Source organism: Falco punctatus (assembly GCF_963210335.1).
Source record: "Falco punctatus genome assembly, chromosome: 6".
In the NCBI taxonomy this organism is placed as follows: Eukaryota; Metazoa; Chordata; class Aves; order Falconiformes; family Falconidae; genus Falco; species Falco punctatus.
In genome coordinates, this window is record NC_137585.1 from 57,606,299 (window position 1) to 57,631,902 (window position 25,604).

The 25,604-nt window shown below is 41.8% G+C and overlaps 1 protein-coding gene across 4 annotated transcripts in view; it reads right to left on the reverse strand.

Annotated features, from left to right (window-relative positions):
- Positions 1-25,604, reverse strand: part of PTPRB (protein tyrosine phosphatase receptor type B) — a 78,645-nt gene that overhangs the window by 43,315 nt on the left and 9,726 nt on the right. For 3 of the 4 annotated variants that reach the window (XM_080392675.1, XM_080392674.1, XM_080392673.1), the window contains exons 3-11: positions 24,680-24,918; positions 19,092-19,368; positions 11,706-11,984; positions 11,085-11,342; positions 9,230-9,493; positions 6,559-6,828; positions 4,483-4,743; positions 2,101-2,367; positions 528-791 (exon numbers count right to left, since the gene is read on the reverse strand). In XM_080392675.1, the coding sequence (XP_080248801.1) occupies positions 528-791; positions 2,101-2,367; positions 4,483-4,743; positions 6,559-6,828; positions 9,230-9,493; positions 11,085-11,342; positions 11,706-11,984; positions 19,092-19,368; positions 24,680-24,918 (2,379 nt within the window). Of the gene's footprint in view, positions 1-527; positions 792-2,100; positions 2,368-4,482; positions 4,744-6,558; positions 6,829-9,229; positions 9,494-11,084; positions 11,343-11,705; positions 11,985-19,091; positions 19,369-19,539; positions 20,318-24,679; positions 24,919-25,604 lie in introns of those variants that run through there. The other variant, XM_080392676.1, reaches the window with a different exon arrangement.

Here is a 25,604-nt window from a genome sequence, read left to right on the forward strand (position 1 = left end):
AGTTTTCCATCGTTACTGTCACGCTTCTCTGAAATTTCTCTATTCCTGTAAAAATCTCCTTGAATATTGCACAACCAAAACCACAGACGTGTGTTATGTGACAAAAACCAATAGACATGGGTGTTACTAATCTATGTCACACCTTACTAATATTTTAGTAGTTAGCCTATCCTATCCCATTCTTTCAGTGTTTGAATAACTTTTTTGGGGATGCTCTGTGGGATATACTTGAAGACCCAAGCAGAGGGGTTAAGTAGAGGGGACAATGCATTTGAGCCAAAACTGATACATGATTTCTGCTCACTTACAAGGACTGATCCATGACTTTTACTCATGCTAAAGTAACTTTGTATGACATAAAGCAGCAGTAGGGGCATAAGAATAAAACTAAGCCTGTAAAGCTGTAATTTTATGGTTTGACCCTCCAACTCTTACTCCATCCTAGTTTAGTCAGATGTAGATAGATCATTGATAACAGCTATAGCAAGTAGTTATGGTGACTGGATTTACTCAGAGGCTCTCTTTACCTGTTCGTTCCTGGCTGAAGGAATAATTTTCATACTTCCCACTCTTTGTGGTTATCATCACATTGTAAAGCGTCCCAGGAGTGAGGCTGCTGAAGGAGCATTCACTGAAGGATTTGGAAATGGTGAGAGTCTGAACAATCTGGTCATCGTGAGAGAGCGTTACCAAATAACTGTCTACATCTCCAGAAGCTGGCAGCCAAGAAACACTGAGGTAGTCACTGCGACCTGAGTTATTTACTGTTACTCCAGTCACGCTGGAAGGAACTGTGCAACAAAAAGGAAAAACCAGAAGAGCTTTAACTAGCCAATTCCTGTTGTGAGAATGCCTGGAATGCCACTCCGCAAAATAAGCAGTCTGGGAGTCCCGAGAAGCTCTGCACTGACTCCCACTCAGCAGTACTCATCTGCTTTTTTGGATACAGTGAAGGAAATTGTCTTTGGTGACCTGACTCCAGCACTTCTAAAATCCCAGAAGATGAGTTACCCTCTCAAATTGCCGTTCAGCAGTAATAGCAAAAACTACTGAGGCTTGTATGAAGTTCAGGCCCATAGCAGAATATGTTTCATTTACAATGAGTTCTCTGACGCCTAGTGGCCAAAACATGAATGCAAGTTTTTTTTCAGGCCAGCAAAGTGAGCTCAAAGGTTTCACATTGCCAGGACCATCATCACTCAAGTACAAAACTATCATCAGAATTATCATGATTACCTTAATCATAATGAGCTGCCACATTTTCACCGGACTCTGATAAACTAAACTGATTTATCTCAGAAGAGGGGCTGGCCAGCAGCTGTCAGAGTCAAACCCCCTAGATTTTACCAAATATGTTTATGTACTTTAAGCCTTTTAACGTTATTCTTCTCCAATTGGTGTTTTTGGTTTGTTTTTTTTTTTTAAACTGAGAGGAGTTGTTTTCAAGAAGAACATTGGAGCCAATTGCAGAATGCCCAGCCTTTGCCAGATTTACATAAAAGAGGGAAAAATTGACAGCACAGGGCAGTTTCACCTATCTAAATATCCAAAGGACTGGTATTACATTTCATGAGTCATTAAACTTACAGATTTTGACACAATAGTACATCCTGTCCTATACAGTATAGAAGGGCTTCATAGTAAGTAATTAGCTCTGGTGGACATCCTTTAATATTGGATTGGAAAAAAGAATGTGTCATGAGAGACTGAGACACAAATTCATCCCACCACCTTTAGGCAGCTAATTTGCACCCAATCACCCTAGGCTGCCATCTAGTCAATGGAACTAGAAAGTCCCTTCCAAAGGAGTGATTCACCCACCACAGCTGTACAGCCCTCTCAGGGCATATTTTTGTCTTCACTCAGAGTGATCCTGCTCTACAGAGTTCCTCCTGCAGGCAGAGCTGTTAGCTCCCCAAAGATACATTAATATGAATCTGGATCCACAGTATGTCTGTGGTCATATACAGGAATTATATGGCTGAAATTCCTGTGTTTCTGAATTCTCAGTGCAGTGGCTTAATCATAAAACCATTCCCTTTAATAAATTCAGCTTTTTAGGAACTGACAAAAGACATGATGGAGTATTTTCCTTTTTACCTGTCCTCCCCTCTGCGATCGTTTGCCTTGAAGATATCCCACCACTGACAGTGGTGACAACAACTGAATAGAGTCCTCCAGGTTTCAGGGGATAGAAGTGGTATCTGTTGGTTTCACTGGGAACAGTCTCATTTTTAATGACAACATTCTCGTGAATCAGTAGCACTTGGTATGAGTCTACATCTCCCAGTGCTCTTGTCCAGTTGGTGAACAAGCTGTTGGTTGATCCCTGACTTGCCACGGTCAGACCAGTCACTTGGGCTGGCACTGCAAAGAAAATTGTCATAATGTTACTGGGGAGAAACAAAATAAACCAAAACAAAATCCCCCAAATAACCCAAGTTTAGTCACACTGAGGAAGTGCATCAAAAGAACATTCCAATTTGCAGCCAGACTCAACAGGGCTAAAAATAATCTAACTGTGGACTGCTTCCTGTCTGATGGGATGTGGTCTATGGGAAACTATCTAAGGCACAGAAAGGTCGTTCAGGCTTTAGTACAGCTTTTCTCAGGCTAAAATGATTCAAGATCAGGGAACTGGAGGAGATAGCATTTCATAAATATCATTAAACAAGAGCCATCAATTTAGGAAATCAGTTGGTTTTTTTGATGACTATTTCAAATAGAGTCTGTGACTTTCTCCCTTTCCTCTCCTATTCATTGTCTCTCATTCCTATTGAATGGCAAACTAGTTTGATGAATACCTCAGGCATAGTCATTACACATCAGCAAAGTGTCAGACCCTTTAATTTTGAGGGTAACTGAGATGGATGGTTTTGGTTTTAATTTTATGTCAGAAGATCTGCAGGATACTAACTTTTCTGGCATCAAAAGATGAATTAATTGTTAAGCAAACGGAACATTTCTCTAAGTATAAGCTGGTGAACTTAGCCAGATTAAAAAGGAAAAAGAAAGAACAAAAAGGCATGTAATATCTAGCACAAATTTTACCCAAAATATTTTTTTCTTTAATTTGACAGCATTTGGTCAAAGTAAGGAAATACAGTTACTTCTTTCTAAGTATTTCTGCTTACACAACCAAGCACAACTGAAATAAAGAACACTAACTTTACCAAATGCAGTTGCAAGTTCCATCTCGTTTTATATCAGCCTTTTTGCATACATAGTACTGAATTTGCAATCATTTAAGAAAGGTAGAAAATTAGGCACATAGCTGAAAAAATGTCATGTTGATAAAAAACTGAATCAAAAATCCCACATGTTTGATAATGCTGTCATGACACAGTAAGCTCCAGCAAGACAATGAAGTGCCACATTTCTGTGCTAAAGATGACCAACCTGGGATGCATCTAAGACCTACTTCTGTCATATTACAACAGTATTTTACAAGCCTAGTAAGCCGTCCTACTGCAAAGAAGATTCAGGGGTTTAGAATGCTTATTAAGACCTACATTCAAATTAATTGATATTCAGTCTTCATCACTGAATGTCATGTTAACACACTATCCCTGCCTGATGTATTTTCAAGTATTGGTTCATACTAGTGAAGTGGGACACTGCAAACTTTATACCTGAATAGGCCTTCTAAAGGGGCATAAGGCAGAAGGAAATGAAATCCCAGCTATCTAATCACATAGCAGAGAAATGAAAGTGTAAGTCAAATTTTTCAGGCCTTGGAAGGAGTCACAACATGTAAGGACAGACCACTATCAAGCCATAGCCATGATTAGATTCATACACCAGCAGCTTGTTTTTCCCTGTGCTGTGCCAGACCAGAGCTACATTTTAGGACTTTGCTTGCACTGGAGAATGCATAATCCAAACAGAGTAAAGCAACACATATGGTTTAAAACTTGCACACGTGCACAAAATTAGCACCCTGCAGGGGGTGGGAATGGGACCTTCCTTGTGTCACAGTCATCCTAAGTGACAGATAGATTCTGGAATCAGAAGAGCAGAGAGATTGAAAACGCATTTTCAAGGTCACATATGTTTTGTGTCTGTCAACCTTGGAATGTTCCCCCTAAAGCAATGTTTTCCTGTATGATGGTGTTTTTTTTTCCTCCAGATGATGAATGCTTTGAACGAAGGAAATGACCTCCCTAAAGATACCCAGTGAAAAGTTTTCTTCTTATGTGGAATATCGTGCTAATGTAGATTGATCAGACCTGACATAATATTTCAGGAAACCGTTTTGCCAGGAATTACATACCCATTTCCCCAAAACCTTAAATAAATATTGCAAGATAACTGACAGGCAGAAATAAGAGACTCAGAAACATAACATTTCTATTGAGGAAACAAACGTAAATTCAAAACTTTTGAGATTTAGAAACTGAGTTCATTCAGGTCACTAAAACGCAAAGAAGGTTGTTAAAGGTTAACAGAAGTAAAGATTAAAATAGTCTGACAAGACGATACCTGTTCTTCCTTCCACTGAAGTCCAGTTACTTAAAATCCCACTAATGGTAGTGATGGTAACTGTGTATTTTCTTCCAGGTACCAAGTCAGTGAAAGTGAATTCCTTAGCTTCTTTTGCAAGTCCTTTTTTTATGACAGTAAGATCCCTGTCTCCCAGTGAAACCACATAGCTGTCCCATTCTGCAACAGGTGTCATCCACATGACACTAAGTGAAGATTCATTAGCATGCTTCACACGGAGATGGAGAACAGGCTCTGGAGCTGTAAAAGTACACAAATATCATGAGAACAGGACTTTGTAGCGAACACACATGCTATAGCTCAAGCTGCTGTAAAGAATATGTTCCATAAGACAGAAATGGGACAGCAACAGACTATTTGTAATCAAGAGGAGATTCTTTACCTATCTCTAAGAAGCCAGTCTTCTGGTATTTGTACTATTATAGATAATACTATTATTATCTATATTATTAATATCTAGTATTTGTACTACTCTTCCAATAAAGGGCTGTAGCAGCAGACTTCAGCAATACATTATGGCTGTAATGCTTATGTTTAGACTTATGTCAGGATTTATATTTTAGTACGAATGGAAATGCTGTAAAGACAGTGAGCTTCCTCTTGAACTGTGGGTGCTAGACAGGGATATAAAACATTTGTACCATAAACCAGACCTACGCCAATTTAGCTATAACAAACAAGAATGCAAATTACAGGATCAGTGACATTGATTTTGCACTGGTTCGTATCTCAGTCAAGTTGGGAGACAATCCAAACTTACAGTGGTATAAAAGAAAGAATCTGATCAGTGAATTTCTGTGTGTGTGCCTGTGTGTGTGTGTGTGCGCATGTATGCACACAGAGGGCATCTGTTACCTGATGTAGTGCCCTGATCTGATTTTGTCCCTATTACATTGAAACACAACTTTCGAAGATTGTGGGTTTAAGTAAGAGAAAATTAAGTCAGAATAGGGCCCAATACCTATGCTTCTTAACAGGTACATTATGTACCTGACTGTGGGTCAAACACAGTTGTGAAACACCCACTGCTGGATATTATTTATTGGACCATGTTCTAATTGCTTAGTTGTGTCAATTAAAAGCAACACCATAAGAAATTAACTTATTTGTTACGTATATCAAAGTAAGCAAGAAGAGAATGTGACTCGCTCTGATCAAGTTGGCTAGAAGTTAGAGAAAGTTTCGGTTCTGTAGCTTCTACTGGTCTTGTCATTGCACAAAATTAGTAAAATCAAGCCCTACAGGAATGACAGGTAAGTGTGTAGCAGGAAAGGTGAGCACAAGAAAAGGTGAGGAGTAGCCCTATCTTCTCTCACATTTTTCAGTGAGATAAGGCTCAGGCTGGAGCCTTGCCTGATACTCCTCATCCAAGTCTTCTTTTCCTCTGAATTGCACTTATTTTGCATTTATGGAGCAGAAACATTAACAGTTATGTTGCAATTATTTTTTAAGCTTGAAGCAATCAGACGTGGCTTTGACTAACATGCTGCAGAAGAATTCTACTCATGTCCCTGCAGTGTATATGGATTTCCTTTGGAAAGGCTGACTTGAACAGACTAATCCCATTTTCTTTCTGGAGCACAAGAACAAGAACTGGGATGTTATGGAACAGCCACACTAACATATACCTCAGCCAGTTTTGTTTAACATCATTGATATTCTTTATACAGGTTGGCAAGGAAACCAGCTTGCCACCAAAAATACTGATGAATACAGGAAGATCTATATTGCTCTTTTGAAGAACTGTATCGAGGATCTACAATCTATTACAAAACATAACAGTGAAACGTTGTACATGTAGTGTAATGTCTCAGTCATGAAGAGTGGTGATATAATTTCCAAAACTTTCACTAAGAAAACATTTACCACAAAAATAACCCTGAAAGTGTTCACAGACACCACTAAAAATAATTATTTCTGTTGTTTACAAGGGAGCTCCTTTTTACTGTATTAATAGCGAAGTTCATCTGTGGATTCTCAAGTATTCTTTTTTATTGTCCACAAAGCCCTGCGGAGCATTTTGCACTTTCACACTTCCCAGATCAGCACACTGACCTGTTCTCCCTGTGCAGCTAGTCTTGCTCTGCAAATCCCCACTCTCCACAATGACATCCACGCTGTACTGCCTCCCCGGGATGAGGCCCACGTCGTGGATGAGGTACTCCGTGGTGTCCTTCTCGAGGGTGGTGTTGAGCACCAGGGCCGAGCGGTTCCACAGGAGCAGGTGGTACCTCTCCCAGTCTCCCGCAGGGGGCAGCCAGTTCACTCGCAGGGACCGCGGCCAGCCACCACCACCGGCTCTCAGCTCAGAAACTTTGTGGGGAACTGAAACAGAGAGATTGAGGGAGTAATTCTCAAGTGGGTTATTTCTGGTAAGGTGCAACTGAGCACTGGCAAAACCTGCCTCGCAGCATAGCTTTTTCTAGAAATACTTGGATCAGATAGAGCAATGTGGCGTATCTTGTTACAAAGGTTGGCATTCATTTTAAAGACAATTTTTACTCTTCCCCACCCAAACCACTCACTGTCGGTTTCTGACACCAGAAATGGGGAACCCTTCTTGGTGCAGGAAAAATCTCCACCATGGACTTCTCAGATCATCTTGCAGTTTTCAGTTAGCTTCCCAGTTTTTTCCTGGACTTAAGTTCATCTAGAAACTGTCAATCAATTATTCAAAGCTATGGCCAAAGCTTCCTTTGCTATGGGCCAAATTCTGTTCTCAGCAGCAGAAATGCAAATTCTGATGGCTTCTTGTGTAAAGACCTTGTATATCCTAGTCCCTCTGAGCTGTAAGGCACCAAGTTTCAGAGGTCCGTTAAACCCTCCACTCTGTCCCGTCCTCCACTTCAAGGGTCCCGAATTTACATGCTCAGCCTTCCTGCCCTACTGCTGCAAGTCACACTGGACCACTGAAGCTCTTGTGATTTTCATGGAATAATTAAATATTAACCACAACAAACGGAGACTGGAAGACAGATGCAGATACTTAGGTTAGGATACCTATAACTTAGTGTTAAGATCCTCAGAGATCAGCATTGGAGCCCTGAGACCATCAACAAGTATTAGCTGTAAACTGCAAGGCTAGAATCATGCTCTCGTGTTTTCTCTGGCTTAGCTTAATTGCTCAGTAAAGGACTGAGAGATTTCTACTAGCACCACAAAATAATTGCCAGTGTCACTTCCCACAGGCATAGCTGGGTGTCAAACCTAGATCTCCCACACGCCAGTGAATATGGGAGATATGTCTGAATTGCTGAGAGAGTGGATCTAAGCACACTGTTTTCTTAGGAAGCATGGGTGTACTTACATCACAACAGATAAAGTTCAGCCTTGTCAGCCTGGCTGGACATCATTACACCCTTATGGCGTAAGTTTCAGTCCCTGAAATGTCCATATTCCTTACCATAACACTTCTCAGCAGCTTCTGCTGCTGGTTTGGCACCCTCTCAACACACAGTGATGTGGATTATAGTCTTGGCACCCAGCTCTCTCTGTGAGTTACAGAGGGATCCTAAGAATTAAACCTGTTCAGTACCTGTAGACCTGACTGCCTGGACCTACAAATGGATCTTTAGGCCACAAAGCTTCTGCTGAAGTGACTCTGTTTTCAAAACTCTTGGTACCTATGGAAAAGTCAAGGGAAGGAACTGCACATGATCAGCATCCTTGGAAATGGGACTTCTACATCCTCAGCTTTGAAAGTACTGGGTCTAGGTCACAGATCTGAGGGTCAGTGGTTTGAGTGAGGGCCTGAAGCTCTCCCTTCAGACAGAAATGGGAATCTTTTAAGATCTTTAATGGTAGGCTAGACAAACAAAAAAAGACATGCATATAACCAGTCCAGCTTTGTCCTTCTTGGACCTGAAAGGCTTCTCAGGTCTCTTCCAGTCTGCATGAGAACAGGGTAGCAGCTAGATATGTCAAGGATGTGCCTTTCACAAGTTTAGTTGTAGATGATAAATATTCTCTAAAATAGATACTCTGCTCTCTCTCTCACACACACATTTTATATTTCTTGGCTTTGAGTCTACTAACAATTTATATATGTATTCTTCACCCACTTAGATATTTTTTCCTATCTAAATTCTGCCTGGGCTAGGCTGGTGTGGAGAAGATGACATGGCTCTGTGACCAGCAACGCTGTGTGAGAATCATGCCAGAGATATGTGAAAGAAAATTATACTTCTAAAAGAAGATTAAAAAAATCATAACCCAGCTCTACCCAGGCTGCCACACGCCTTCCTTAATCCATGCTGTTGGTACTAAAGAAAGCCAAGACCTAATCTTTTCCTATTTGTAGATTTGTATTTGGAGCAAGAGGTAATATTAGACCTTTCAAAATTACTTAAAAATCTGTTAACAATTTGATACAAGCAGACTTCCCCGTGATATAATACATTTTATATACTATGCTGAGTTGAATTCAAGATAACAAAGTTGGTCAGAAGTGTAGTGGTGTGGAACAGTTTTGTAAGAGATTCACACAACTATAAGGTCCAAAATGCATTATTGTTTCCTGCTCCCAAGCTATGCTGAAGGTGGGTTTGGCTGCCAGATTAACTGTTGCCAGAGAGTCAGGAAAGGGTACTCCTGGAACAATATTGTGCTCTTTATCTTATTTTCCCTGAAATCCAAATAATTTTGTCTCCTACAATGATTTTCTACAAGGCCAGTGTAGGCAAAAATAGCATTGGTTACAATGTTCTTACTGAAGCGAAAGACTTACATGTTCTGCCAGTTGCCATCCGATCAGTAAACAATTCACCACTGATTGTGCGGGCAGTAACCTGATAAAGACGTCCTGGAGTTAGCTTGTCAAAGTGAGTCTCTGTAACCGGTGGTTGTAGAGTTTTGACTTCTTTAACTGATCCAAGATGAGACAGAGTGATATTATAGAAATTGAGGTTTCCTGAAGGTCTTCTCCACTGAACTTTTAAAGCATCTAAGCTGTCATCGTTAGTCACCGTCAAATCTAAGACTTCGGCTGGGGCTAAAAATAGAAAATAAGAAAAAGAATAAAATATTTCCAGCAGAGAATGTGTACGACCTGCTGCCTCCAAACTACAATACTTAAGTTCTGCTTTTGAATAGTTATGTCAGATGGAGTATGAATGATTGTGCCTGAACAGTGAAAGGGCAAATTCTGGTTACAGTGAAACCGAACCCAGCCCTGTTTAAGATATTCTACTGCTGAGAGTGACACCTCTCACAATGCCCACTCTTGTTTCACAGAATACAAAATTTGTTAGCTATGTCTGCATTCACACTAGTCATGTTCACTATAAAACAGACCAGGTACATGCTCCTAAGAACAGAGACGTCTGCGTGCATTTTGGTAAATCCTACAGCATCATTGAAGCTATGCCTGATCTACACCAGTGTAGAAGGGATTGGAATCAAACGCCTTTATTCAAATGCTCTACCAAAAGAAAAGCATAGCCACCCCCAGTATCTTAATTTCTCAGGCTCTGGGCATGCTGGGTACTGAAATGGAGGACCTCACTGCAAGCCAGATGAAGTGCTTCTACACCCTGAGAAAACCTGTGAGATTTAAAGTTTTTGCACCCCACAACAGGAAGAAATAAAAAATTCTAAAGAAATAAAATTAAGCAAGAATATAATCCCCAGAACAACCAGTGCCAGGTGACAACAGCAGTCATCTATGTGCCCTAGACACCACAATATTGTTCACTTGATATTAAATTATGTTTACATGGTGAGATTTCTGTAGGAGAAACTGCACCTCATGTTTCCTAGAAATTAGGAAAGCAACTGCATGACCCTGGTTTTGTTTACATGAGTGTTTTAACCATTGAAGTCTAGTAGGATGTCATCTTATCTTCCTCTGTATGACCACAGAACTCTACCCTGAAGAACCTCCCCCCCCAAAAAAAAATTTCTAAAACTCTGTTTCTGTGAATCAGTATTTCTCTGTAAAAAATAAAAACAAACAAACAAAAAAAAAACCCCAAAACCCATTCAATTTTAAAGTTCTTAACCTGCTCTACATTTTTTTCCCACTTCCTTTTCAGAACTGGAGCTATTTTGCAATCAAAAAAAAAAATCACAGAAAATATTTTTTTGCAAAACTCACAAGCTCTACATCTCCCATTCAGCTAAGTAAGAATCATGGAGTTAAACTGTCTTCAGTACTGTAAAATAAGCAGACTACACACTGCCTCTGTTCACTGAAGAAGTTTGTACAGGAGCTAGATGAACCTGTTTCACAGATGGAAGATGATACCAGGGCACCTAGGCTCAGATTGTTAATACCTAACTTCACGTTTAATGGAGCTGCCTACATTAAGCAGTGCAGCTAAGCTCACTGCAGACACCCTACAAGCTGATTTAGCCACTAACTTTGCTGCAGTGCTAACTTCAGGAGCTAAATAAGCGTATGGTGTCTCTAACTTTCTCTATAGCCTTTGGAGAGAAACACCTGCCAAGGGTAATTCAGCCACTGAAGTCTGGGAATATACACTTGGAACATGAATCATTTATTATTCTGAAAAATCTACTGTAATATTATTAGATTATGGCCTTAGCTTCTTGTTCTGTTGTGACAAATTCTGAAATCATACCTGTCCTGACTGTTTGAGAACTGCTGCTCTCCAGTCCTGCAGCCTGGGTTATGATAGAGAGGTTATACAGGTGGCCTGCTGTAAGTCCTGAAAAACTGTAGGAAGTCAGAGGATCTTCTTGGTGAATCTCATGAACTGGGACATGATTATCCGTTACCACCAGCCTGTAAGAATCCACGTGGCCAGAGCCAGGAGACCATGAAGCATGGATAGTGTCTGTCTTGACGGTGACCTGAATATTTTTCACAGGGGATGGCACTGTTGGAACAAACCCCACATGCTTAAGGCCTAATGGTTATCGCCACAATTTCAGCAATTTTAAACAGATTTACTTTTGAAATATGTTGAGTTTCTTTAGGGTTAGTGAAAACCCAACACCAAATTTATGTCCAAATACTTCATAGAAACATTAAAAAAAATTCCATTCTTAGCAAAAAACTCTCTTTTATGTTAGTCAGAGATTCATGCTTTGTTTATTTCTACTTATAATCAATACAAACTTACATATAATATATCTCACCAGGTAGAAGAGTTAGATATATTTGTTAATTTCAAAATGCAGAACCGCAAAACACTGTTAAATGGTTTTATTTAGATGAACTACAGTAAAAGAACTCCTACCAGTAGATCCACTTGTGTGAAGTTCTGGGGTAGTCTTATTTCCAGCAGCTGCGCTGAGGACAACGTTGTATTTATTCCCAGGGATGAGACTAGAAAATGTGTATTCTGTTTTTGAAATACTTCCTGGTACAGAGACTTCTTGTATCTTTTTATTTTCATGATCAAATAATACTAGGTTATACAAGTCCACCTTTCCTGGGGAACGATCCCACTGAACCTGCAAGCTTGTAAGTGTAGCTTTTTCCTTATTAATTTCAACTCGAGGTGGTGGTAAAGGATCTGTAGTTAAAAAAAAAAAAAAAAAAAAAAAAAAAGACAACAACAAAAAAAAAATAACAGAAAACATAAACTAGTGATTTTTGCACCGGGACTGTCTGATGTTTTAGACAGCAGCACAAAAAACTTTCTGAACTCTCCTTTATCATCATCATGCTCAATACTTTTCGAAAAGCCTTTGTCTTTCTATTTATAAACATCGTATCACTGAAACATGTCCGGAGTCCTGCAGAATTCAGAAATGTTACTTGTGCATATGTGTACACACTCACTCTCGCACACAAACACCACACACATGTAGGAAAATACTTCTAGTTGTAGATGTATGTAACAAGTTCAGAAATCTGCTGATAGTAAAACTGTAACAACTTTAATAAGAAACAGCAAACATGCAAACCCAGCAAATCACACTCCATGCCTCAGTGTAAAGTTGCTTTATAGATACAATGGTACCAGTGGCTTTCATTTCCTAGCACTCATGCTAAACACTTTATCACTAATGGGCATGAGCATTTACACAATTTTAGGGGCAACAATCCTTTGCTTTTAGTATTAACTTCAACCACTTCAAACAGATTCTGATAGAATACGCTTCTGCTCTGCTGTAGTATTGTTCATACAACTTAAAAAAAAACCCAAATAGTACGTTGGATAAACTTTTAGGAACTATATTTAATTGGGACTATTTCTCTGAGAAACTCTCAACATTCATTATGGTGTTTATTAAGGAGCTCTCAAGTAAAATCACCTGTAAAATACAATACACTAAAGGGATGGCAAACATTGACCAAAACAACTCACTCTGGTTGCTTGTATTCTCCAGGTGTATTTCATCATTCACAAGACTTCATGTAAATCAAAAGAAATGTGTTACAAGTTGATGTACTAAAGTATTGACATTTATATATCCCAATAAGGTTAGGCAATTGCATATTAAAAAGGTATCATAAAACAACCCAAAGCAGCCAAATCAAACATTCACATGTCGGGGAGTTAAAGAATAAAGGTTTCCCAACAATTTAACAACTACATTTGGCTTTCACGTGAGTACACTCTGTGCTACTCTTGCCTAGCATCAGACAGGGTGCATCCAGGTAGAGAATTAACGTCTCCCTATAAACACTGCCTTAAACACAGAATAAAGCTGTATTTCCAGTGCCATCATTGCTGTCTGGTTTCCTGAACAAGGCAGGAGAAAGAATGTGAGACGACATAATTACAAACTGCACTGTAAAGGCTAAAAGGACAAAGTCGAACCTACCCCTACCCTGCCCTACAAATACAGCAGTAAGAGTATCATGGGGCTAGTAGCCTTTAAGCTTCTTTTTCTTCAAACCCTGGATGGTGCAGAGGGTTTAACAGCTTATTGCAGAGCTCTGCTGAGAACACACTGCTGCCAGGTTCTGCTGATATGCTCTGTCAACCAAGTATATTAGGAATTTTAAGGGAGAATGTCCTTCCTTAGAGACATTCAAAAGCTGTCCGGACATGTTCCTGGGCAACCAGGTCTAGGTGGCCCTGATTGAGCAGGGGGGCTTGGACCAGATGACCTCCAGAGGTCCCTTCCAACCTCAATCATTCTACGACTCTGTGAAAAATAGTGCATCCCCTTGAAGCCAGGTCCCTGCTTAAATTCAGATTCTTGCTTTGGACTACAGAGATGCTAGTGCTCTTCAGAAAGAGAGATGAAATTTATATCAACAAAATCAATAAACAAAAATAAATATCTTCTTTTTTTGACCTCTTTCTTAAAGGCCAAACTAAGTCTGTTTAAATCGGGGGGGGGGGGGGGGGGGGGGGGGGCGGGCGGGGATTAAAACTCAAGTCAAAGACCAAGCACATCAAACTTCAAGCCAAATAGTTAAAATTTCACCCAATTACAGCAACTGCAACAGGAGGTTTTAATGAAAAGTGTCAGGAAATGTTAACAATAGGCTTGACCACCAACTCCACCTATAATATATACTAAGCCACTAAAGACTATTATGTTGGCAAGAATGAATAGTGGGGGTATAATCTTGTTCCTTGAAGGCAATTGTTCTAATCAGAAAGGTCAAACTTTGGGAGTCAGAAATAAATTCCAGCGCTATATATGGTCAGACGCACAGCCAGCTGAAAAAGTTTTAATTTGACTGATATCAAGAGAACAGTCATGGCAAGAAGTTTAACTCTCTCTCTGACAAAGCTAGGATAAGGTTGACTGCTCTTTAGTCTTGCAAAAGTAATCAACATTCTAATCTGCATTATTTGCCAAATTCTACAAAAGAAGACACATACATTTTTAGAAGCGCTTATACTGTCCTGGGTAATCTGTCTTCTAAGGTGCATTAGCAAAGAAAAGAGTTGCGTGCCTAGAAGGTGAAGTTCAGAAATTCAGACTTTATCTAATCTCTCTGGTCCAGAAAACAAAACACTCAGTGCTTTGTACATCCGCTAGAACAAAGAAACAATGAGATTGGGAAGTGCCTGGCCTGAAAGAGCCCTGGATGGAAACAAACACTTAAAAAGCCATTTACATTGTTATACAAGTCTCTGCTGGCAACGATACAACCCTGATATATCACAGAAACACAGTATTTTCACAAAGATATTTTTATACCATTTGCCACTATATAAATTAATGTCTCCTGGTCTACAAAGGAATCTTCCAGAAGACTTAAATATTGTTTGGATTATATTGCACCTTCATTTTCAATTTTTGGGAAGACGATACGCTTTGTGTGCACAGCTGCTACAGATACATTTTATAGAAATGATAGATATCATCATGTCCAGTCCCAATGACACGACTCCCAAACACAGTCCGTAAGCACAGAAACAGCCCTATCTTATGCAGGAGAAAAAAAATAACTGAGAGATATGAGCCCAGGACTGAGTAACAGGGAATTCCTGCCAGTCTCAGCCATCTTCCTACCAAACTATCAACTTTTTTCCTAGTTTTCCCTATTCATAAAACAATAACCTACTTCACAAGGACTTTTGTGAAGATTAAGTAAAGAGGGTTGATTTCATGGTCCTTATTAAGTACAAATATTCAATTCTTTGGGATGATATGCAACCTAGAAACTCCTTAAAACACAGTTATTTATTTTCTTCTTGTACTCTGCCTTTTGAGACTATGATCATAACCATTACGTGATTATGGATGGTAGGATTATACAGCCTATAGTCAGAGCCATGTCACGGTAGTTATTCCTACAGATGGCTAATAAATCAGATTTGTCCCAAATAATTTGAAATTTACATGCTTCTGGCATTTACAGAGTTACATATCACAATGGAAAAATACTCTACCAGTATATGTCTTAGAAGGTAGAATTTTTAACCTCTTTCCATTCAAATATTTAGCAGTTTTTCTGACAAAAAATTTATTTACCTGTCAGTTGTCTCAGTACAGGTAGCTTGGATTAGGCAGTAACATAAGATACTACTGCAATACTTTTGTAGAAAACAGTGTTGAAAATGGCGTTTATAAGCCTATTATAGAAGACATATTCAAAAGCAGGGGAATTGCCAAGTCATTTTTCATGGCTCTCAAGACCAGTATTCCAAATCTGAATTTCAATTAAGAACTGAAAATCATAAATTTAACTGTAATTTAGCAGGATCTGTTCATGTACTATTGTTTTTAGCTAGAATTCTATTTAAAGATGTAGTGATTCACCGAAAATATGCTACTGAAATACACAGTTATTCTGGTCCACAGATATTTGGAGAATTGAGAACTTAAGTATTTTATCTGAAAACAAGAAAAACACCGCATTTTTTCATATAATAGCTCTCAGTCACAGAAATAGTTTTACTGAGACCAATAAAGAAGATAACATGAAAGGATCAACAGGTGCATGTCCTAACTTTACAGTGTCAAGCATGCTGACTAGTGTATGGTTTTAGGCGCTGTTTAATGTATATATATTAAAAAAATGTAACAAATGGTAAATATTACTGTGAAATAAATATACAGATTTGCGCCTACTAACATCTGTAATCTCAGCTTTGCAGTGGAAAATTTACTTGTAGCTCAGAGCTGATAAATGGTGTTATCAGCTTTTTCTTCGTTTCCTGTTCTACCAAAATAGCTGAAGTGCTAACATTGTATGTGTGTTTGTATGCCTGGGTATACCTGGCTTATATAGTGCATATGTGATTTTATTTTCCATTGTTTTGAGTGAACTATTTTAGTTCTGCTCTAGAGGATTAAATACTTGCCCTTTTAAATTGATAACCCATAGACCAAAATTTCTTGAGTAAAAGAGACTCCACCTTGGTGGACTAATACGGATTATTGTACCAGTATGCTATACATTATCAGATTTGAGACCTATGCCTCCCCAAGTGAAACAGAAGCTGCTTCTCCACCCAAAGATTCACGAAGGGTCTGGTGTTACTTGAGAGTTTATGCAGTCTTGGTGAGCTGTGCACTTACTCTATTGGAATACCAAACTCACAAACAAAATAGACTTAAAATCATAGCTATGACAATGAGTTAAGTACTTAACTTCACATTAAAAGGCCAAATTAAGTTAGGGATTTGGTTGTCTCCAAGCCTTCACATTACAGCTGCAACTATAGTATGCATTATTCGTCACTTTCACCTTAAGACCTTAGTTAGAACAGATTACACTCAACATTTAACAATTTATTTTAGATGTTATGGGCTTAGCTACTCCAGTACTTTATACAAGAAATACAATGAAACCTGAACTCATGACAGGAATAAGCACATGAAAATTTTAACAGGATTGAATAGGAGCAAAAAGTTAAAGTTTCTGTACTAGGTATCAAAACAAATTAAAAAATCTGCAACTGTCTCTGTGTACATTTATTGTATCAAGATGATACAGATGTTCAAAACCTCATTTTGCAAAAGTAAGCACATGAGATGGGATTCCTCTTACTTCAACCGTCTAAACTTGGTCCGGTTTAACCTAGGCTCCTTTTATAGTCAGCATAGAAAGCTGGGCACCTCCAAAGGACATCTTAGCCCACCTTTCTCAAAGAGCTCAGGAAAGGAACCTCACTGAGCACCAAGGTCAGACATCATATTTTTAGATGGTCCATGATAGCTTACTCCACTAGCATTCAAATCAGTGGGAATTATGTTTACCATATACCTGACAACGTGCCTCATGCTTCCATATTCACAGAATAGTTTCCAGGAACACGTCTATGGACATTCAGGCTGAGTAGATTGTAAAACATAACTACTAACACAGGTTACAAAGGAACAGGTGAAAAACAGCTTCCAGGAAACTGGTTTACAATGCTTCCCCCCATGGAAACATACAGAGGAATAACTCTCCCTCATTCTGCACTGAAATGCATAATATTGACAATACAACGTGGGTTGTTGACAGGCATAACAAACACTATATATTCTTGAGAAATAAAACACATTGACAAATTTTGGAGCTAATTGTGTGTTTCAAACACCATCAAGCGATAAAACTGATGTGATTCAATCAAGGGAAGAAAGGAACCAAGAAGCAATCTGAGTAGCTGTTTCTGCAGGAAACCTCCACAGTTCCTCTACTCTTATTTTATGCTTTTGACTGATCTCTGCTGCCCAATATCCAAACATAAACTTCACTTCAACTACAGTCCACTGATGTGCAGCGTTTCAGCTTAAACTTTAATCAGTTTTTTCACTCTGATGTCAGCTATGATGTCAACTCTGATGATGCTATGATTATAATCAGCAGTTGCTTCCCTAATCACTTTATCTTACAGCCTTTGCAAAATCTATTTACTGATAAAAGTCATAAATGACACGAACATGCTATTGTCTAAATGCTTTTGCATTAATCAAAACACAGTCTAAAGTGGTATCTTTTTCTCTACTTCTATGCAAGTGTTCAATACTAGATCTCTACTGGCCAGTAATGATGGTGATTTATACCTGTCACTCTGGTAACAGTTGATCTATTCTTTCTACAAGTCATCAATATTAAAACCAGTTGGCATGATGCATGACATGGATTTAAATCACTGCCTGCATAGAAACTTATTCATTTTTACCAAGTGACATGTGCTTAATGTATAGCTATCACACCAGCAGACTTGTCACTGGACTTTTTTAAACTTGACTTACCAAAGCAAATTAATGGAGGCTATTTAGTGCATTTGTATGGTTAATGCTGGGAAAAGGGTCTGACAGTAAATGATGTCTCTGAACTTCTAATTAAATATTTGGCTGCCATAATCTTCAATAGTAACACTGCAAAGTACCTCTCTGAAACTAACACTTTAGGAGCAAATCAGGGAGGCATCTAATGATGGACCTCATTTAAGACATGTCTGTTTTGAGTCTTGTGTTAATACCCCTAAGACGCTGGACAATACCGTATTTCATCATCTTTAAAAAAACCCCACTAATACAGGTAGAAAGAGTCCAATTCTGTCACTGCAGCTGGTGGCCCTGTGTCATTCATAGCTTCACAGCGGAGTTCACATGCATACACAAACACACATGCAGAAAGGGGGCTTTCCGTGGCAGCACTCTGGCAGGCTGCTGGCAATTTTTTACAGCTAGTCATGGATATGACAGTGCTAGAGCTCTGCACACAACTGTACATCGTAACACCTCACCGGCGGTATTCAAGAAAAACCTACTGCCAAGAAGCTTCAGCTTCACTTGCTGACTTGTAGACTATGGTTACACTGAATGAAAGTATAGAAACGGGCTGAAATAGTAAGTTACCCTTGAACAGGATTTACCTGCTATGAAATAGATTGTACTTTTAAGCACAGTAAATAAGTTGGAACCTAAGGAAGTATGAAGCTAATAGTTTGCGTGAGCACGAAGAGTGTTAGGGGCTACCACTTCTTAAAGCATTCTGCTGGACGGCAGCTTAAAGGAGCTGCTGGGAGCACCCCCAGCACTGACCCAGTCTCCTCACAGCACCTTCTCCTTAACTTTTAGCAGCGTTTATTTCTGGCGGTGGGGTAAAGAGACCTCAGGTGCAGCACAGCCACGTCCAGCAAACACCGTAGGTTTGCAGCAGCTGCCAGTGCATCGCCACCCTCCCCTTGCAGCCGGCCGAAGCAAGGGGCCGGGAAGGAAAAGCGCGGCGTCCCTCCCCGAGCACCTGCCGCGCCCTCCGCCCGTACCTGTCCGCAGGGAGATGTTGACAGCTTCCCCGTCGGCGAGCGGCTCGATGCGGAGGTGGTACCGGGTCCCGGCCTGCAGGCCGCGCAGGGTGCAGCCGTAGGAGCCGTTGCCCGCGGGGGCGGGCTGGCAGCCGGCCGCCGCCCCGTCCTCCGAGCGCCCGCTCAGGCTGAAGTTGCAGGCGCGGCCCGCGGCGCTCCACCGCAGCCGGACGCTCTGCCCGGCGACGCGCCGCTCTGTCAGGTTGGCGCTGCATCCCGCCGCCTCCCCCGGCGCGGCCTGCGGACAGCGAGGAGAGCGCTCAGAAACCCGCCGGGCTCCGCCAGCCGCCGCTGCCCGCCCCCGGGCTCACCCGCCGACCCCGTCCGCGCTGCCCGCGGTGCCGACCCGCCCGCGCCCCGCCGCGCTCGCCAAGGGCGACCCCACCGACCGACCCCCCCAGCCGCTCACCTTGGTCAGGGCCAGCGCCGTCCACAGGGCGAATCCCGCCCCATAGCTGAGCATCGCCGACAGTTTTTAACCCCGGAGACCCTCGCGGGGAGGGGAGGAGGGGCAGGGAGGCGGCGGGGGTGGGTGCGGGGTGTGGAGGCTACGAAGCCGAGTGGCGGCGGCGGCGGCGGGCCGCGGGGGCCCCCCGCTCCCCGCCGGGCTCCGCGCGGCGGCCGCCGAGCCCTCTGCCGGGCCGCCCGCTTGCTGCATGCGCTCGGGGCTGCCCCGGCCGCCTCGCCGCCTCCCTGCCACCGGGGTGGGGTGGGGTGGGGGGGCTGCCCGCCGCCCGCCCGCCCGCGGCTGAGGAGGAGCGGAGGAGGCGGGGGAGGCGGCCGCCGCTTCCCACGCTGCCATTCTGACCCGGGCTGACTGCCGGAGCCCTTCCCGCCGACTTCCGCAATCAAGAGGCGATTTCCTCGCGTCTCGCTGCGGGGGGCGAAGCGCGGCGACCCGGGACCTGCCGCCCGCCGCCGCCCTCTGCGCCCCCCGACCCGGGCGGCTGGCCCCGGGGTGCCGCCCCTCGCTCTCTGTGGGTCCCACCTTCCTCCCGGCTCCTCTCCCACCCCATCTTCCTTCCTTCCTCGCCGCATCCTCCCTATGGCAGCTCTCCCCCGGGGCTTCTCTCGCTGCGCTCCCCCGGGCTCACGGGGCCCCTCAGGCCGTGCCGCCGCTGGTGGGGGCGGCAGCCGCCTCACGCCGGCTGTGCCTCACTGCGCGCCGCCTTGCCGTCCCTCATGGCTGCCTCACCTGCAGCCCACCTTGCCTCGCAGCTGCCTCACCTCGTGCTTGCCTCGCCTCGTGGCTGCCTCACCTCATGGCCACCATGTCTCGTGTGCCCCCTTCTCTTTACGCCCGCCACCCCTCACAGCTGTCTCTCCTCACGCCCGCCACCCCTCACACCTGGCCCACCCTCCTTTTGGCCTCAGCCATCACTCAACTGCCATTCCAGCTCCTGTGTCCCAAACTTTGACATTTTTAGGGGTTAGCTGAGGCCTTATTTCTCTTCCCTGGCCTTGTGACATGGTGACCAGAGGCACTGTGGCAAGGAGAGTCCTGGCAGAGCCCGATGCCGAGCTGCTGCCCGCAGCCCCACGCACCAGTAGAGGAGAAGCCTGTCTGTCAGCAGCCAAGTTATCTCAGCTTTTTGTTTTGTTCTGCATTGACTTGTGTCCTTGAAACAATTCCTTCCCACATCCCAGGAATAACTCCCAAGCTAAAATTACACACACCACAGAAAGCAAGAAAGTCTCTCTCTTTTCAGGCTGCACCAAACCAGCTGAGCGCAACTCCGAATTGGCTGCAACCACAGCACAGCTCTCTGTTTGTCATTTGTGCCCGCTTCCTTATTGTTTACATTTCAGCCTCTTAAAACTCATGTATATGTGTATGTGGGGTGGGGTAAGGGAGAAGAAATATATAGCCAGAAGTGGTTTAGACCTTCAGATACTCAAACAATACCCCAGCAGCCATGGGGTACATTTGAGATTGCATAAAGAGTGAGGAATTTGACATTTACTTTCTTCAATGGGAATGGCACTTTTCTGCATCTTCCTGTACTGTGTGATATATGTGAGATTTCAAGTTCTAAAAGCCACACCTCAAGCAAATTCAACATCACCTCTGTCTCACTTTTCCCCATTTTAGGGAGAAAAAGGTGCTAGGGTTTACAAACATTAGTCTGCATTTTCTGGAAGATGCTGCTGCAGGATCTTCCTGGGCATCAGCCTGTCAAACAAGGTACAAATGTCTGAAAAACTTTAGCTCTCATTCTTCTGTTCAGAAACCGAATGTTTGAGCACTCAGGGGTGTCACCTGCACCTGTGGAAAACTTCATCTGTCCCAGTGGAGCTCCATGCCGGGTCCTAGGGACAAGGCACTAAAGGTGTTGGGCTTTACTCTGCAAAGCTCGGGATGATTCATAACTTTATGATCATCACCTTAAGTGATGACAGAAGTATGTGTTTTTATTATGCCATTCTCAAGCTCGTTACAGAGCAAGATCTCCCTTGGAAGAGATGTTTTATGTACTTCAGACAAAAGGAGGGACCATGCCCCAAACAGCTAGCACAGTGATAAACAAACCATTGATGGAAAACACAAGGTGTGTATATTGGACCTGAACTGGGACTAAAATGACATAGGTGTCTTTTAATCAGTTCAAGGTGAGAGAGTTTTACAGTGTAAATTCATCTTTAAATGATCATGCTTTTTGTACCTAATGGCATAAACCATGCCAATATTTTTCCAGCACTGGAGAAGAACAAATCTGAAGGCTTATCAGGATGTTTGGATTACTTCACACCCCTCTCTGAAAGTGACAATATTCAGAGTAACCTGCTTTTTCTTGGAAAGTGGAACTCACATTGTAAGGGTTTTTGAAAACATCCATAATCTGAATTTGCAGGGAAGATACAATTCAGATATGCATATGTAAGTTAGTTAAGTAGATGTAATATGTGAAAGGGAAAAAAATCCACAGCAGTGCAACTTGTAAGATTCAGGAAAGAAATTGAACCTACCACAAGTAAAATTTAAAGATTCCTGGAAAGCTCTGTCTGTTCTTCCAGCCAAATTAAGTTAAAGTGTGGAGAAAAGGGATGTTGCTGCTTGCTTCTCAGCGTTGCCCATAATTTAGAATTTCCTACTTTATTACTCTTACTCTTGCTATCACAAAATCTTTAAAACTACCCTTTTGTATATTCAGGAAAGTACTGGTTTACTTTTGAGACTTCTGTATGTTATGCAGCACAAAGCTGCTGTAAGGGTGAGGTCTGACACAGATGTCTATGCCAGAACTGGAATAAAACAGGAGGGGTCCATCATTCACTGGTGGCAATATATTTATATAGAATAGCCAACACAATACAAGTAATTATTTCCAGACTGGTATTGAATAAATGGGCTTTTAGCAAATCAGCAGTCACACAGCCTTTAACACTTACTGATCTGTGTGGCAAGCCAAGAAACTAATTAAAAAAGAAAAAGGAAAAAAAGAACTGGAAGTGAGTTTTGGGAGTGGCCGGACATGTCTCTAATAGCAGGCTCCAAAGTCCCTTTCAGACACTTTCCCAAGGTTTCCTGACTTTTTTTTTTTTTTTTTTTTTAACACCAACCTCTCTATGTCTTTCTAATCAAGAGGAAATGGGCTTTGCACAGCTTTTGTCATGGTTTGAAAGTGCAAGCTGCAGTTTTACTTGAAATCCAAGGCTGCTCTAATCCAAACATTTTGTTCGATTGAAGTGTCACCATTGTGTCCTTCCCCCAAAATGGGTATGCTCACAGACAAATAACATCAAGGCTTTGCTTCTACAAACAAGAGGACCTAGCCTGGGCAAATGCAGTTCGTAGAAGGTATTGTCTTCCTAACACCACCACTCAGGCTTACTTAGTCTATGTGTTTTCAAAGTATCATGTTAAATCCAGTTAATCCTTTAAACGTCCCTGATAGTTTGACAAAAATGTTTTAAACTCTGCTCTGAAGACAGGGAGACAGAGACCAAAGATTTAAAGTTTGTGTGTCTAAATTCAAAAGTCCAGACCTGGCTGAAGGCTCTAAGGGACAGTTATTCATGAATATTACTTTTTTTTTTTTTTTCCACAGATATACTTAGACTGCTTATCCTTAGGATTCTGGCTTGAAAGCTTTGACCTACGCAACTTGCTCAGTGCAAAGCACGTGAATCAGAAAGTGAACCAGGGTAGGAACACAGGAGGCAGTACCTTCAGTTCAAATGGTGCCATTTCTCTAGCATCGGTGGGATTCTTTAGTAGGAGTGCTGGAGGCATCTTGGGTAATATCAGATTATACAGGACGTTTCTATTTGGAGGAGACTAGTATTCTGGGCAGGAGGTATGCATCTGGATAGAGGGCATGGGGAAATAAGCTCAGCCTGCCTGCACAAAGCCAGAATAATCGTATTTTAAAAGAACCATCTCCACCATCTGTGGAACAGAGTGCAGCGCATTCATCATCGGCTCAGTCCCTTCCCCTCATCAGCACTAAAACAGCAGTGTCAGGGTCCGTAAACATTTGGGTCAACATAGTCCTGGGTGACACTACTTCTCCTTTCTCCCTGTCTCTAGTGATGTTGTTCATACCAGATTGCACAGATTGCTCTGTCCACAGCCTTCCCAAATACCAAACACATTTCTTAGTCTTACCCACAGTAACATGGACACCCAAAGTAGTAGCTGAAACAACATGTTTGCCTGCCCCTGTACACTGAGTGCAGTGTGATCTCCTGGAGAAGCCACCACAGGGAATTTAGGGATTTTCAGTCTAAACCACTATGTGTTGATAGCCATACAGTGACCAACAATGTCCCGTATGCTTTAGCTCTAACTGCCCAAGCACATCTTGCCAATGGTGATTCCAGATTTGCTCTCAGATTACTTAAGTGTGCCTTGCAGAAAGGGAAGACTAGAAACTGATGTGGAGGTACCAAATGCCCACCATTAGCTCCTATGGATGGGGCTGGCATTCCCCATTCTTCTCCTCTGCCAGGGCTGTTTGTGGTGGGAGAGGCAAGAGATCAAGAAGTGGCTGTGCATCTCCACTCTGCTGGTCAGTAGATATGCTGACCAGGATCAAGGCCAGGGTTCTTGTAAGGCAAGTTACAGCATTCAGTTTTCACTTGTTTTGACCTGTAAATCATGTATGTAATTTTAGGACTCATTTATCCTAAATAAGTTCATAAAACACAGTGTGATTCTTAGAGCGTAATTAGAGCTAGACACTCATGTTGTGCAACAAACCAATGGCAGGGCCCAAGTCACTGAGAGCAGATACCCAGGTTCCTGTGGCTCCTGCCACATCTGTGACCTTTCCATCACTCCTTACATATCCTCAGCATTTCTCTTGAGCTCAGAGATTTTCCCAATGACTGTGCACAACAGGATTGTGCTGTACAGAAGAGGCAGATTTTTTCTGCAGCTTCTAGCAAAGGGCCCTATCAGCATGAACAAACCATCCCATCAAAATCAAGAACAAAGCTTAGCACTGTAGCTGCTTTTTTAGTTCATGAAACATCGACCTGTAATAGCTATCAGGCTCCACAGAGTGGAGCAGGATTAATAAAAATCATTAATTCTTCTGCCTTACCTCTTCTGTGGTGCTAGAGTATTGAAGAGTAGTTGTTGGAATCCAGGCTTTCTCTGTTACTGCAGATTTCAAGTCGAAGTAGAGGTTTTCAGTAAGATTTTTACTGACATGTTCAGTCACATTTCTGATGAACATCTCTGTGCTACTCTTTAGCAGATTTTCAGGCTTAGATGTAACAGTGTTTAAAGGGGGAGATGTAGTTCTAGTACTCCATACAGAAATGTCTGCATCAGGGAGACCTAAGACAAATAAAGGAAAATAATTAAAATCAGCTCTACATTTTTATAAACAATTCTTTGGATGCCAATATATGTGGCTGATATGACTTCTAGGAAGTTCAAGTGCATCTGTCAGTTCCACAGTTTTTTGTTTTCAGAGCAAACATATATTTTGCATCAATACCAAAGTCTGTGCAAAACAAAGGCAGAAGAAAATCAATTTCCCTGAATGTTCATACCATTCATTTTAAATACAGTCTGTCAATGATTCTGAGGAGAAAGGTTGTACTTTGTCATTAATAGCACGTTTACACTTGCAGCTTTTTCACTTGCTTGAGTCTTACCAAACAGCACACAGTTTCAGCTTTATATTGTCAAACCCTGCCCTTTGTAAGTACATGGGCCAGATTCTCATCTGTCTTTTGTTGGTGTAAGTTTAAAATATGGCTTGTTCAAGATAATTTTTCAGGATAATTTGTTCAATATTTTTTTTTTTTTGTTCAAGATATTAATTCAAGATAGGTTCCTTGTGCCCATATGGGATATTCTTCTTGCTCCTTTAAATCACTCCCATGCAGATACCATGCTAACCCCTGGCTGCTTTCTTCCCAAGATTCAGCTAACATTTGTATCAGTTAACTGAAGTGCCTACAAATATAATGGTGGATTTGCTTTTTTAGTCACGTATCCTTCGGAGAATGCCAAAG